Source organism: Electrophorus electricus, chromosome 12 (genome assembly GCF_013358815.1).
Source record: "Electrophorus electricus isolate fEleEle1 chromosome 12, fEleEle1.pri, whole genome shotgun sequence".
NCBI classification, from domain to species: domain Eukaryota; kingdom Metazoa; phylum Chordata; class Actinopteri; order Gymnotiformes; family Gymnotidae; genus Electrophorus; species Electrophorus electricus.
In genome coordinates, this window is record NC_049546.1 from 4,052,684 (window position 1) to 4,067,245 (window position 14,562).

Below are 14,562 nucleotides of genomic sequence, written 5' to 3' on the forward strand. Positions count from 1 at the left end.
TTATATTTAGGCACTTGAAAGATATGGAAACAACCACGTTTACCAGCTCAATGCTAGTTGAGAGTTTTGCTCAGACTTTTAGAGAGGAAACAAACAAACTGGTTACTCATTTAAATGTTCTCTAATGCCACAGCAGGGCCCATAAACTGTAACTTAAAGTGAAGGCCGACATAACACGATTTACCACGTGGGATTTAGTTTTATGATTTTACATGGCTGTACAGCATGTATATTATAAACAAACAATTTCAAAAACTTAAGCAACTACTGCATTCATAAGCAGCAGAGAAAAACTGGGACTTCATTCCTGTTCTGCCCTGAAATGACTCGTCATTCAGGCCAAGTGTGATATTGTGGACTCTCATTATACACACACACACACACACACACACACACACACACACACACTCACACACACACTCACACACACACATGAGAAAAGGCAGTGCATCTGTAGGGGCCACTATTTAAAGCCTGAGGTGAGAAACACTAGTCCAGCTGGAACAGCTGTGGGGTGCATCTGGCTCCAGAAGCCCCGGCTGATGTCTTGCCTGGCTGGCTTGCAGGCTGGGTGGCAGAGAAGGGAAAACGACACTCTGCAGGAGTTTGCACCTCCACCTTCAGCAATCTGAGATGGAGGCAGACCAAAAACCCAAGACATTTAGTGACACATTTCCTTCCTTCATTTCGCAAGCGCTCCTCAGAGAATGGCGCCGGACACACACCAGTGCATGAATAGTGCAGACCGGCAGGGACATGATGACAAAGCTTTGCACCTGTTCTCATGAAGAAAAAAAAAAACCCCAAAACAAGACAGAACAAAACTGTACAAATCACCGTGAACTTCCTTTCTAGATGAAACTGTGTCAAGAAGAAAAATTTGAGTGAAAATATCACAAAATACGCAGATATTTAAACTATGTCCCTTTTCAAATGGATTACATACAGGAAGATGAATGCAAGTCAAATTGCTAACTAAAATATTAAGTAAAAAATGGACAGGATACTCAATTTGACTAGAGATCAATGTAATTTATACCACATTTGTCATTATACTAGCAAAGAGAAATAAATAAATAAATATTATAATAAATATTATAATTTTATATTATATATATATATAAAAATAAATAAAAAACACATAATGGCTCTTCAAAATTGAAAAAGGGCAGGCAAACAACCTTAAAATGTTACTGTATTCACAAAGTGTACATATTTCTAAGATTTAGTTTAACACTTGAACTAACAAAGACTTGGGAGTGCAGGATATAATTGGTTCATATGCACCATTTAGGGCCACTTTAGAGTAACGTACATGCATACAGTACAATCTGCGTTTGTCCTAATTTCATATATGTCTTTGCCAGACTGGTTTACTGTGTGCATGTTAGAAATTCAGTCCAAGGTTAAGCCTAATATTAGCAGTTATATAAAGCTGTGTTCACCCTAGGAAACTAGCCTATACTGTGACTAGAAATACAAGCAACATTAAGTTTGAAAAATCAATAAAAGCATTAACAGGTTAACTTACAGGCACCAAAATGACACAATAAATGAAAAAGCACAACCATTAGAGTGAGAATGCGTGGACTTTAATTGGCAACTATTATAAAAACACATGGTAAATCATTTAGAGCTCTCGAATAGTCGGCATCATTTGACGTTTCAGATCAGCAAGTCTCGATAGGCTCACTTCTCATAGAAAGCTACTGTTACTGTGAGTTAGAACAGCGCCCTCTGCTGTTCATTAGTCAGAGGGGTGGCATAAGGTGCCAATGGTGATTGACTGCAATGCAGCACCCAGAAAAACTGCTTGTCATCACAAGAAGCGCAACATAGTTTTCTTGTAAAGGGTGCTCAGGAAGAGGCCCTCAAAATACAAGCCTCAAAACAAGCTTGCCTAGTCATGTTTCTCCCTTTGTTAATATGTTTAAAGGAGATGTAATTCACATATTCAACATCTTAATTCACATTGCAGGACACACAAAAGTCATCATTAGATGGCATAGTTTTCATTTCAAAAACACGTGTTAGATGGTAGAGAGTAAGAATAACTTGTGACATCTCATACAAGTATGCCCTTCAGTCTTTTTAATACCTAGGAAAATTGGTATTATACATCTCTAACACATGCCAATATAAAATAACCACATGTTGCTGAGTCCTGGCTGTTTCCAGAACAAGCCTTTCAGGTTCCAAAGGCCATCAGTGATGGGACTAACACAAGCCAACTTTCAAGCATGGAAATGTTAAAAGAATCCAGTTCCCACTTTCCAACAGACCTATAACCACTCATAGCAGGTTGGGAGTTCAGGCAGAATGCCTAGTATACCAGCAGGGCACGTGCAGGACAAGGAGCACAGCCAAAGGGACTGCACAGCCTTATAGCATTAAATCAGTAACCAGTCATGGATATCAAGCCTCTTTTAAACAACTGCAAACTGCACTGAAGGTATGATTGACTGCCAAATTTCAACATAAAATGTCCCACCCCAGCAACTTAAATTTAACATATGATGAGCCATTCTGCAAGATCTCAGTCAGCGCTTGGATGTCAAAGTGAGGGTGGAGGACACTCTGAAGATCTGAGGCAGCATGTTACTCAGCTGGTAGAACATATCCTCTGAGATACTCTGTCAATACAATACAATTAGAAAAGACTGTAACTGAGTGCTTACTATGCATATTTATGTATTATATACCTGTAGTGACACTGGTTCTCTCTTTACAGGTTTATACATAACATAAAATATAGTGTTATACTTAAGAAAATAGAAATTACACATTACATTACATGATGAATTCAATAAAAAACATTAAATGGCTATAAGTAAATAAACACAGAAATAACAGACTATGAGGTAATTCGCCCAATGCCATTAGGGAGGTCATTATCTACCTTTCAATATTCATTATCTGTAACATGGATTAGCTTTTGTCCAAACTGTCCCTTGATAACACTTTAGCCAAAAATAATAATGTGGAAACGTGAATGAAAACCACAGGGGAGCGTTTAGCATCATCACATTTGCATAGTATTAATTTGCATAATGTTCACAGGCCACCACCAGGTTTCTTTTAGTACTAACAACAGCTGCATTTCAGACCGAAGTATTGAATTCACTGAGTTAATGTGTTATGCATGGAAAGCCTTTCCTGATCATTAAGTCAAGAAAGGCTAAAGCTCCGTGATTTGAATAGGACACTCCATAAATGTCTTAGGCGATACAAGACTAAAACCATAGCTACTCCACATCACGCACCCAACCCCACACACAGTATTTACCTCACACAGCTATGCAGTTGGTTGACATGGAAAAAAAAAAACAAAAACAAAACAATAAAAGGGTTTTACAGGAGCTAATTTTGAAAGGTGATGGAGTGTAAACCTGGCAGTGGTGAATGTCAAAGAGGTGTTTGATGCTCGTTTTACCCCTTCAGCCTGTCAGCAAGACGGGGCATGCCACAAGCACACACACGCTCCTAGAGAATGACTGATGGCAAGAGCTTCTCTTTAATATAGCAAAGCCTTATCGGCGTGGAGGCTGGTGGGTGACAAGTACTTTTTCTGGTCAACCTAAAAGGCTGCGCTATAGAGACACACGAGGTCTGTGCTGAGTATGTTTTTAGCTTGTTGCCATTGGCAAGGGACTGGTGCCTTTACACTGATGCAGACGTTGTTAAAAAAACAAGAGAGGAGTTTGAGTGATTACTAGACTGTACCTGTGGGACGAGGAACTGGACCGTCCGTGAGATACCGCCGTCCCATGAAGCCATTTCCATCATGAAACCTGCCAATGGCCAAACAACTTCAACATTAAAGCTATCTTTAATGTTGGCAGAACAGAACAGTGAGCGGACCCAAGACTGCTTAAAAATTCACTTCAGGATAGAAATTCAATTCACTAGGCAAATTTAGTTACTTTTAGCACAAACAAAATTAGTGAATGTTCCATGCTGGTTCATCGACTGAAACTTCACTGAATTAAATTACTAAAATGGATCCTGACATCATGCATTCACATCTATAATCATAGTATCACAACATTTACAGCTTGTATTGGTGGATCTGTTGGTAAACCCAGATGAAATGAACAAGTAAGGCCGGAGGGCTCCTCTGTAATATGCTGACCCTCATTAGCAGTGCCCCAGAGGAACGACGTCAGCATTTCCACTTTCGGCTGTATGCTCACTCACCTTTCACACATTTAAAGACCAGCTCAGCTCGCTTCAGACACCAGGGAATGGTCATCTCCTAGAGGCAGAGCAAAAGGGAAAGCAGGTAGATACATAGTGAGAGAGAGAGAGAAAGAAAGAATATATGAGAGAATAAAATTTATATATATACCCAGATTCGAGGTAAGACTTATAGTGTGCTGGCTTTGTAGAGTCCTATGTTTTGGGGCTTTTTCTGTTTTAAAGCAAGACTGAGCTGAGACTGAGCTAAGATTGAGCTGAGATTGAGCTAAGATAAGGTACCCCTGGGGGAAGCAGGCTGGTGTACCCAGTAGTTCATCCCCCTGGATGAAAAACATTTTCTGAACACTCAGCATTCCTTAGCAACAGACTGTGGTCAGGTGGGCTGTGATGGATGGCTGCAGCTTCCCCCAGACTATACTGGTGACTTGGGCCAGCCTGGCCTACACACAGCCGCCTGTAAATTACACGGCAGCGTTAGCATCAAAAACATTTCAAAATGCCTTCTATAAACAGCAAGCACATAAGACACATCAATCTGATTTTATGTATTTTTGAAGTGACTAATTTTAGCAGCACAAATAAAAGGACTTCAAAATATCTCTAGCAATTGTGAATACGAGGACAACTTAATATACATTTTACTCACAAGACATACTGATAAATGATGGATCCAATAATTTATTTTTAACTCCAGCTAAAAGACTAAACACACTAAAACACCCAAGTGTAGTTCAGTAAAGTAAACTGACAGGCATGTTCTATGTTTCAGATGAGAAATCTGCAATCTGGCAGCTGCATAAAAGGAACATCTGATGTAAAATTATACCCAGCATTCTGGGGGGAAAAAACCCCCCATGACATTTCATCAGGCATGTCAGGGCATGTGAAGTTCCTTCACTCTGGGTCTACGGAGGACTGGACTCGGATGAGCTTGGTCTGCTAATTACTGAAAGCAGTTGGTCCCACTTCCTCTCTTCAAAAGCCTATCAAAGCTGCACAGTACCAGCAGAGAGATGGGAAACTTGTTTCTAACACACTAGCAGAAGAAATTAACAGAGCACCAACAGATTAAATGCATCACATCTGACAGCATAAGTCAGGATAAATGCATGGTCTGAGCGATGGTAACTGTGCAGTCACAAGGAGTGACAGTTCTGAGTCAGGTTGAATGGTGCTTTAGTTTTGAAGGAGAAAGTGGACCAGATAACAATCAATGTGGCCTGTTCAAAGAGACGATCACCATGATGACAGTGAGTGCGCAAAGTATTGTGAAGTTAAACATAAGATCAACAACAACCATCTGCAAAATATTGCTACTTGATAATGATGTCTTTTGATATAGACGATTATTTAATTCAGCAGTATCTTTAAAAATGACAACCACACAATTATAAATAAAAAGAAGGTCTAGCCACTACAAAAATAATCAGCCTTAATTTCACTGACTCCTATCGAGAGCTCATTCTAAACTCTAAAACTGCTACATTGCAAAGCCATCAACCAACACCACCCTGATTGTGTTATTTGGGGCAACACTGATGTGACAGAGCCCAGAATGTCTCTCTCCCTCACACACACACGGCTCCGAGCTGGATTCAGTCTGACAGCTTTCACGGGCGGTGCGGGGTAGCGAGCGTGGGCACGGCCAGCGAGGGCGTCCCTCACCTCAGCCATGTCGTGCACAAGCAGCAGCGGGATGGTGATGGTAGTGATGTCATGCGTGCAGCACACTTTCAGGATGTTGCGCAAACCCATGATGGCCGGGTCTCGGGCTGTGAGGTTCCCTGAGCGCACGTTATCGTCCACGCACAGATGGAACACGATGTGCACCTCTGACAGATTTGAATGCCGAGTGATGTAGAATTCACCTACAAAGGAGAGTCAAGCATGTCTGATGATGAGTATCAGTGACCCTAAGGCCAGTCACACAAGGCTTGCGCGAGAGGGGGATGAGCCCTTAGAGACATTAAGCTTTACCAGGAAGAATATTGGAAGAGTTTCGCTCAATGTTCTTGTTTTTATCCTCGGTTGTTCCATTTTTTGGCATTTCTATGGAATAAAGTCACAAAATAAAGCAGTTTTATTTAGGATATGTGAAGTAAGTATAAATTATATATAGAAATTATAAATTAGATTATATCTATAACCAGTAACAATGCTGAGAATCCGAAGCTTTAATTTGATTACAGTGGGCAACCTGAATTGCCTTATGTACAGATTTATAAAACAAATTATGAGATCCTTTATGCAGCACTCAATTAGCAGAATAAACAGATCGAATCACAATTTTACAGATAAAACAGAATAAATTATTCTCATCCAAGTCAGTGACTACCAGGGCATTCATTCCACATTCTGGCAAAATATTTAGACAGCCAGAAAAGAGCTGGATCCCATTTCATTGTTGCTGGCACCAGTGTAAGGAAACGCAACACTTCCCTGCGGAGCCCCTGAAGTTGGATATGCCGTGGTGCAATGCAGGGTTGGGAGTTTTGGATGGGGGGATCCACCGCCCACACACACACACACACACACACACACACACACACACACACAACACACACACACACACACACACACACACACACACACACACACACACACACACACACACACACACACACACACACACAGTTGCTGTGTCACTCACCCGGCTGTTCTTTCTGCTTGCTGCTGCGCTGAGCCCGGGCGTATAGCACCACCTGCTGGACCACCTCCAGCTGCTCAGAGAGTCGGGGGAAATGGAAGTCTGTGCACTCTTTTGAGACCGTGGCAAAATCTGGAATGACATTACAATTTATTGTCTAGTTTATATGTCTAGTTAAAAGTAAAGATGCTAATTTTTCTGCATTCCTATATTTACATATACACTTGCCTATTTTGCATTTACTATTTATATCTAAATAATGTCCAATTAATTTACATTAAATCATGCATTACGGTTGGAACCACCAAAATTCTAAACTGTATTTCCAGCAATTATTCACATGATTTTACAGCTATTGTTGATGCACATGTAAGGAATTTCTGTAATGCAAAGTTGCCGTGGACACTGCTGTGTGCTAGGTGGGTATGGTGAGGACTCATGCCTCTCTTGATGCCGCTGTAGGAGTTGACCCTGTTGTCGACGAGCAGGGCGAGGCCACAAAGAGAAGACGAGTACAGCGAAAGTGCAGTTTGCAGGCGCCGGAGCTTGGCACCACTGCTGCCGTGGTGACGGTGCTTGCAGAAGTCCAGCACATTGGCGCGTACCAGCCGCAGATTGTGCATAGTCTTCAGCTGAGCCCCTGAATGGCCGGGACGACGGTAAAATTACATGTTACTCAACGAATGCCAAGGTAGCTGCAAAGACCTGTCAGTGTCATGAGAGAAGTGCAGGTGAAACTGCAGCCATAGTAGCTGTCATTCATTTAGCAAAGTCAGAATATTTCTGTGGAGTTTTCAAGGAACATTGCTCTTGACTGCAAAATCAGTCAAGCATCATTCAAGATTCACTTCTTTTATTTTTACTGAGAATTATGCACATATACTGGTGTCATTGATATCCACAAGACAGCTAGAACAATTAAAATGGTTATTCGAATGTTATATCCTACTTTCACTAGGATATTAGCACAAATGTAACATTACCTATCAAACTTTAGAGATAGCAAATTCATATTTAAAGTGCTACAAAACTTTATATTTATTAACTATAAATTCAAGGCCAACAACTGCACAGAAACTAACAGAGAGAAGCTCAATGCATAACACACTTCTTAAATTGAACATTCTATGAAACCTCACTTCACGATTTTAACAGACGAGCACAAAAATACCGCACATCACACAATGTTATAATGGATTAGATAATTCCAGCATTAGCAAGCATCAGGGACATTCCCAAGCACACCCATTGGAAGTGAATTTAATTTACTGCAATGGCATGTATAAAGCATTTGCTAGAGAGAGTGTATTTTTATGTACTCTCCGTGAGTGTAAAAAGGAGGTGCCCTATTTTTCCATGGAGGCAGCATACCTAAGTGAATGGTGAAGCTCTCCTCCAGCTGCTGCTGCTCCTCGAAGAGCCCAGCCCCCAACTCCCCGCCCTCCGCCAACTGCCCAGGCTGCACCTTAATCTCCTCGCTGCAACACAAGGTGCACTGCTTTAATCTAAGGCCTCCACGGCAATGCAAGTTAGAGCACTGCTCTCTAATCTCCCCACTGCTACAAAAAAAATCTGAACACTGCACCTTAATGTCTTCATCACGACACAAAATCAAGAGAGTGCATCTTAACCATCTCAGTGCCATCATAAATGGGGCACTGCATCTTAATAGTCAGTGCAACACAATGAACACACTATAGCTTAATCTCCTGCAGACCAAAGTAGTGCCTTTTTCCATCTCCTTTATACAACAAACCAGAGCACGGCACCTTAATTTCACATCACTGTGTACCATGTTCCTTCAACACTGCCACAAAACAAAGTTGTATGATCTGCGCTATTAAAATTAAATCAAAGTCAAACTGTCCAATGGTCCTGGAGGAACCTCTGCACGATTGAGTTTTTTTGTTACATTTTTGTTACAATATTCACTGAACTGCAGCTTCAGATATAAATGCTGCCAACTGGTCAATCAACATGACAACAGCAATCAACAGCTGCAGTACATGCAACCATCCATAAACAGCTTCCTATACATAAACTTGTTTAGTTCTTAGATCCTCATTATCAAAAGGTGCTGACTTTAAAACATTTAAAATATCAAAACAATTTTAGGACAGATTCAAAAAATGAGACACCTTCTTACAAGAGGGTGTCTGCCCCACATTTGCCTCCTTGTGGCTGGCTGCTTGCTGAGTAGGCACCATCCCCCGTGTCAATAATCTCAGCACCGTAAGGCCTGACTCAGCCGCACGTTATCTTCATTCAGACAGCCTTGTCCACGGGGTGCTGGTACTGGCAGCGCGCTCAGCTCAGAAGCATGACGGGGCAGCCCAGTTCCACATTGACAGCTAGGCGGAGCCCTGAACTGCCTTACAATACACTGAGGCGAGTACAGGCCCACTTGGCGTGAACTCAAACAGCTTCCATGCACTATTAGAAATATTAGCATTTAGCATTTTAAAAACCCTTCCTCACCTGCCCTTTACTTCTTTCAGTTGTAATAATCCAAACTGGCAGTGGTGAATCATGATAATTTGTAAAACAGCTCCTACTATTTAGGAATAATGAATTTCATACTGGCCTTGCTTCAACCCTCCATTTTACCATGTGGTGTAACAGTGGTCACATATTTTATTACAGTAAGTCTCTGAGGTCAGATATAGTTCTTAAGTTTTTAATGCACTACTGACAGGAAAATTAAGCTCATGCATTTGTCTTGTTGAAAGGTGGAAAGATAAATATTTATTTGCCATTAGACAGGAACTGGGCCCAGGTAGTCCGGATCAGGCCTTTGCATTTCTGAATCAGCTCTTAGCTTCCAGTACTGGCCTATGGATTCCAAATGCAGGTGCAAACACAGTACGAATGCAAGACTATACTGCAAACACGTACCTGATGGTGCTGTTGTTAGGGTTGTGGAGGTCCTGGTGCAGTTTGATCACCCACTCTTGGTACTCCTGTTTCTGAATACCTGTAACCTGCTTCAGCTCATTGGCCCACTTGTTCTCCAGATCCTAAAGACCAGGCCCAACAGTTAGTACCAAGAACATAGCCAGAGCAAAACCACCACCATTGCTAATAATTACTGTAAGCCTACAGGGGTCAGTTGGTGTTGTGTAAATGCCTCAAAAGAAATTTAAGTAATCATGACAATGTATGAAAAATACATTACTATTACTACACTACATCCAATCATTAATTTGTATTGTTTGTCTTCATTAAAATGTTGGCAATGTGAGAATGTTTAAGTTGTTTGTTTGTTTGTTTACATATTCTATACTGTTGTAGTTTGGTAAGCAATTACAATTGGCACTACTATACCTTCAACACAGAAAAGGAGAGTTGTACATAAAGGATCGCTTAGCAACACTAGAGCATGACATGCACTGGGTATAATTAAAACCAGTAGAACTCTACATCAGGTCATTTTACTGTAGGAAGAACCCTATACTGTACTGTATGAGACAGGCTGAAAACTGTTGAGTCTCACGCCTCTGCCATGGTCTTACCTGCTGAGCGTCAAAATGCTGTGAGGCCACTGTATTCACATCCTGGTCACTCATTGTCTTTCCCAGCTCCTGCATAACTTTATCCATTTCTGCAGCCTGCCTGTAGGCGGGTAGATAGATAAATATCAAAAACCCCTTGTAAAACCATTTCCATGCTAAGTCCAACATCTGATAAAAGCATGACTCTCTTAAAGATAAACAAGACTGTACATGTTCTGATGCACAGAAAAGAGAAAATTAGTACTTTAATGCCTAAAGTATTTACATTTAAATTAGATTTTCACCATCTGGCAGACACTCTTATCCAGAGTGACTTATACATATGTTTATCAGTATGACAGTATGTGTGCTCTGTGGGAATCAATCCCATAACCTTGGTGTTATTAGCATATCATACTACAGCACAAACATGATTTAGTGATAAGATGATGTACTGTTAACCAGCAGCAGTTACAAGCCTGAGCAGCAGCCCATGGCCCACCAACCTCTCTTGGAGCTTCTTGATCTCCATGTCCCTCTCGCCGATGAGCTCGGACACGCTGACGTAGTAGCTGTGCTCCAGGTTGAGTAACGTATCTGAGGCTGGGGAGTGGATGAGCTCGTGGTAGACATCTGCAAAGTCCTCATCCCAGCTTGGCTCCTCAGGGCGGGCATGCTCCAGGGTTGTCTGAGGGCAGACCGCGCACACACAGCCATTCAGAGGCGAATGCCCACAAAGATGGGCAGGCTTCCGCCACAACGGTCCGTGATATGATGAGCTTTTATTTTGTTTTGCACATGTTCTACTAAAGATACAAGTGTCACACAATTACTTTCTGATGATCTGCACCAACATAGCCATATGCTATTAATATAGCATTGCCACTTACTTGATATTTCGAACTACAATATCTAATATGTATATACTAACATTCATGGGAACATATTAGTAATACTTAGTAGTGCTTTTGAGACTGAGTATTCAGAAACCTATTTGGAAACAGCCATGAGTACTGGAAGATTGGTATCTGTGCCAACTCTTAAGGTCTAATCCAGCTTTGCATACATGGCACACGAAGGAGAACATTTACAGGGTCAACCAGTTAACCAGTACAAGGCTGCGTGAGCAGCTGTAAATAAGAAGGTAAACAAGCACGTGGAGATGGCCCATGTGTATTTGTGTACAGCCACAGTAAAATATTAAATGTGTTCCTGCAGGCTCGCAGAGCCCTGAACCTACAGGACTTTACGGGAAACAGAGAGGAGTAGGTTTTCATTTTATAAACAAGACAGAGCAAGTGGCAGCAGAATTTAAACTCTTGACACTCTGCAGTTCAAATTTGGATGATCTGCTTGACCTTCTTAAAAGTGGTTATAGGATATTCTGTTTCAAAGGAATTTCATGCATGGGTGGAGGCAACATTGATTCAAAATGGACAGATGCATCTCCCATACAATATATGTCAAAAAGCTCACATTACGCTTTATAACCTCAGTTTGGTAGCTTAAGTGTTCAAGTGCCACAGTAAAGTACTATAACTGATACAGAGGCATGACTATATTTATCACCTGGCATGTTTTGCACATCAAAAATGTGCAAAACACCAATGTCTCTACTATGGGCTTGCTAAAAAATGACATTGCAATGCTTTTAATTTTGTACTGATATGGATATGGATACTCTAATGTTTTTAGTACATTTATTTCATGTACTCTTCAATAACAGCTGCACTTTGTGTGCTCTATTTTAAATTTTCTTTGGATGGCATGACATTTCTTTCTTTCACACCTATGTGCTAAAAATAAGGCCACTTACATAAACACATTTTACATTCATACAAGATCTCATTTCAAACTTTTAAAAATATATTTTCTTATGTATCATGTTTTATTGCCACTCCTATGTTGTAATACATGTTATAAAACAGTTCAAGCGAATACCCAACCTATACACCAAGAGCACATGTCTGATCTTCTGAGGGGCTCAAAGCCTATATAACCTGCCAGAATAACACATGAACAAATTGAAAATAACTGATGAGCAAGTTTGGGAAAGCAAGCAGTAGAACAGTGGTTTGACCTTCCAGGGTGGAACCCTGCTGTACATGGTAGCCAAGTCATGACTGGCACACAATGAAAACAATGAGAATAAGAGTTCCTTACTTAGCAACAGAAAAGTAAAATCAGCCTCAATCAAGATGTTCTACAACTAACATTTGCGAGCAAAACATCAGGACCAGTGGCTTTGTCTTTACAGAGAGAAATACTATACACTCAAATCTTTGTTATTTCTACCTAGCTCTAATACAACAAAGCAAAAAACAAACAAAAACAAAAAACATTTAGTATGTTTTTATTCAAATAGCATTACTGAAATTGAAGGCTACACGAACATTAATTAGGCAACACATACCACAATGCACTAAGCATGCAGTGCACTTACCTCAGTATACGCTTTGGCCCACGAATTTGTCAGTTTGTTAATGTCCACTTCTCCACTTGTCAGCCGTTGTAGTGCTGCTTCTGCATCCCGGTTGTAATCTTCTAACGTTTCACTCTCAATGAAAGCCAGAAGTCTATTCTTCAAGTCTGAAATAAAACCAGTATATAACGGTGAATTTGTAAAGAATGGAAAGAGTAAATGTTATTAGTCTAGTACCTTTTTAAAATCCTAATCACAATGACAGCAAAACAATAGATTTGACTGTGCAACAAAGAACCTCAATAAACATTTTGGTCAAGTGAGAGCTTGGTACCAGCAGATACTGTTAATATGTTATAATTCTGACTTGTGAATAAACAAAGCAATCAAGCATTCTTACCATGTTCTACAAAGCAAGGGATTTTATGAAGCAACATGAGTCTCCCATGAAGATCACTGACGTTTTCTTTAACGGGAAACTCAAGGGGAACTTTGAGGACACAATGATTTCTCCCTGCCTTGAACTCAAACACAAATTCTTTTTCGGTTGTGTTTGTTTTACCTTTGATTTTCCTCATTCTCTCCTGTAAGAAGTCAACAAAGAAAAAGAAAGTGCAGTATAATGCTGCAAATTAGACGCTAGTATATAATAATTTCTGAATTTTTGACACAGACAGGCACACTCACACACTCGTTGACAGCTAAAGTCATACTTTATTTCCTTTATAACTAACTTAGCTAACGAGCTATGACAGAGGTAGCTAAGCTATCTAGCCTTTCTGTATAAAAAAAGCCACAACAAAATGCCAAGAAAACACTGGCAACAATTACCGTTTGATTGTATGTGAGAGTCAAACAAACGGTGAGCGATATCCACTTAATATTACCCCAGCTCGATAGCCAGCTAGTTAACAACCATCTGCATCAAATTTAGGCAAATACAATTGGGCCAGATAGCTAGCTAGCTAGCTAGCACAGCACAGCTAGCTAGCTAACTTGCATTCTGACGTCCATATAAAAAAACAAAAAACATGCGTATCGTTGAAAAGACAAGAGTATATTTTCCAAGCAGAAAATATTATTAACAATAATAACGCAGCTGTTCATACCTTTTAATTGCAAGTTCCTTGTGACTAACACGCCGTTGGTTGATTCATTCGTTTCAAACAGCTGACCAGTTAGTTGCATATTTCTAATTGCAGTTTCGACACAAAATTCATCAATATGTATTTATCAATAATATTAATATTTATCAGTATTTATCACTATTTTATCATAAATCTTACTTAGAACTGTTTATATTGTATAAGTAGTATATACTTGTACTTCTGTTGTTAATTTTCGGGTTAAAAGCAGATAGTATTTAGCGAAAGTATGTTATAAATCACAAAGATACTAAAAAGTACAAGATTGTTCACGTTTGATTAGTTTATTTATGAAGGCTAGTTCTCATAGCCTATAAAGCAAGAAAGCTGACAGAATAGAATAGAATCGAATATCAGACTTTGGCATGCTGAGGCTGCCGATAATGACAATCCGCTTTAGGCTTAACCTATCATTCCGTTTTTAGTCATTACAATTAGGCGGTCAGGTGCGTCTATGACTAGGCTATAGAATTTCCACTGTGCAAGGTAGCTGCGCCATTATCAGGCGTGAATACAGGAATTGATTTCACAACTCATTTAATTATTAAATGGAGAAGACCCCTGTTAAAATGTATGAGGTGTCAGTTGCAGGTAGTGCGTCTCATTTGTTTACCATCTTAATATTTACTGACAGGTTGTCTGCCAAACATAAATCAC

At 40.2% G+C, this 14,562-nt stretch overlaps 1 protein-coding gene across 4 annotated transcripts; it reads right to left on the reverse strand.

The window, feature by feature from the left end:
* Window positions 1-183: 183 nt before the first annotated feature.
* On the reverse strand, window positions 184-13,948 carry c12h12orf4 (chromosome 12 C12orf4 homolog). 4 transcript variants are annotated; one of them, XM_035532327.1, is made up of 14 exons: window positions 13,870-13,948; window positions 13,161-13,344; window positions 12,782-12,927; window positions 10,845-11,026; window positions 10,360-10,459; window positions 9,743-9,864; window positions 8,219-8,325; window positions 7,290-7,487; window positions 6,851-6,979; window positions 6,178-6,249; window positions 5,866-6,068; window positions 4,198-4,255; window positions 3,724-3,791; window positions 184-628 (listed from the first exon to the last, which is right to left on the reverse strand). In XM_035532327.1, the coding sequence occupies exons 2-14, from the start codon at window positions 13,336-13,338 to the stop codon at window positions 464-466; spliced, it is 1,728 nt and encodes a 575-aa protein (XP_035388220.1). In that variant the 5' UTR covers window positions 13,339-13,344; window positions 13,870-13,948; the 3' UTR covers window positions 184-463. The 4 variants fall into 4 exon arrangements, with proteins under 4 accessions (XP_035388220.1, XP_035388221.1, XP_026878063.2 ...); XM_035532328.1 differs by lacking the exon at window positions 13,870-13,948 and adding an exon at window positions 13,592-13,662; XM_027022262.2 differs by lacking the exon at window positions 184-628 and adding an exon at window positions 1,571-2,633.
* Between the last annotated feature and the right edge of the window lie 614 nt (window positions 13,949-14,562).

What these genes read in the sequence shown, in the direction of transcription:
- c12h12orf4 (XM_035532327.1), bottom strand. Translation starts at nt 13,338, where the DNA reads ATGAGGAAAATCAAAGGTAAAACAAACACAACCGAAAAAGAATTTGTG. An exon ending in GGGCCAAAGCGTATACTGAG is followed by an intron (nt 11,027 to 12,781) that starts GTAAGTGCACTG and finishes GTCTGCCCTCAG; the next exon opens with ACAACCCTGGAGCATGCCCG. An exon ending in TCCAGTTCCTCGTCCCACAG is followed by an intron (nt 629 to 3,723) that starts GTACAGTCTAGT and finishes CCTCCATCTCAG; the next exon opens with ATTGCTGAAGGTGGAGGTGC.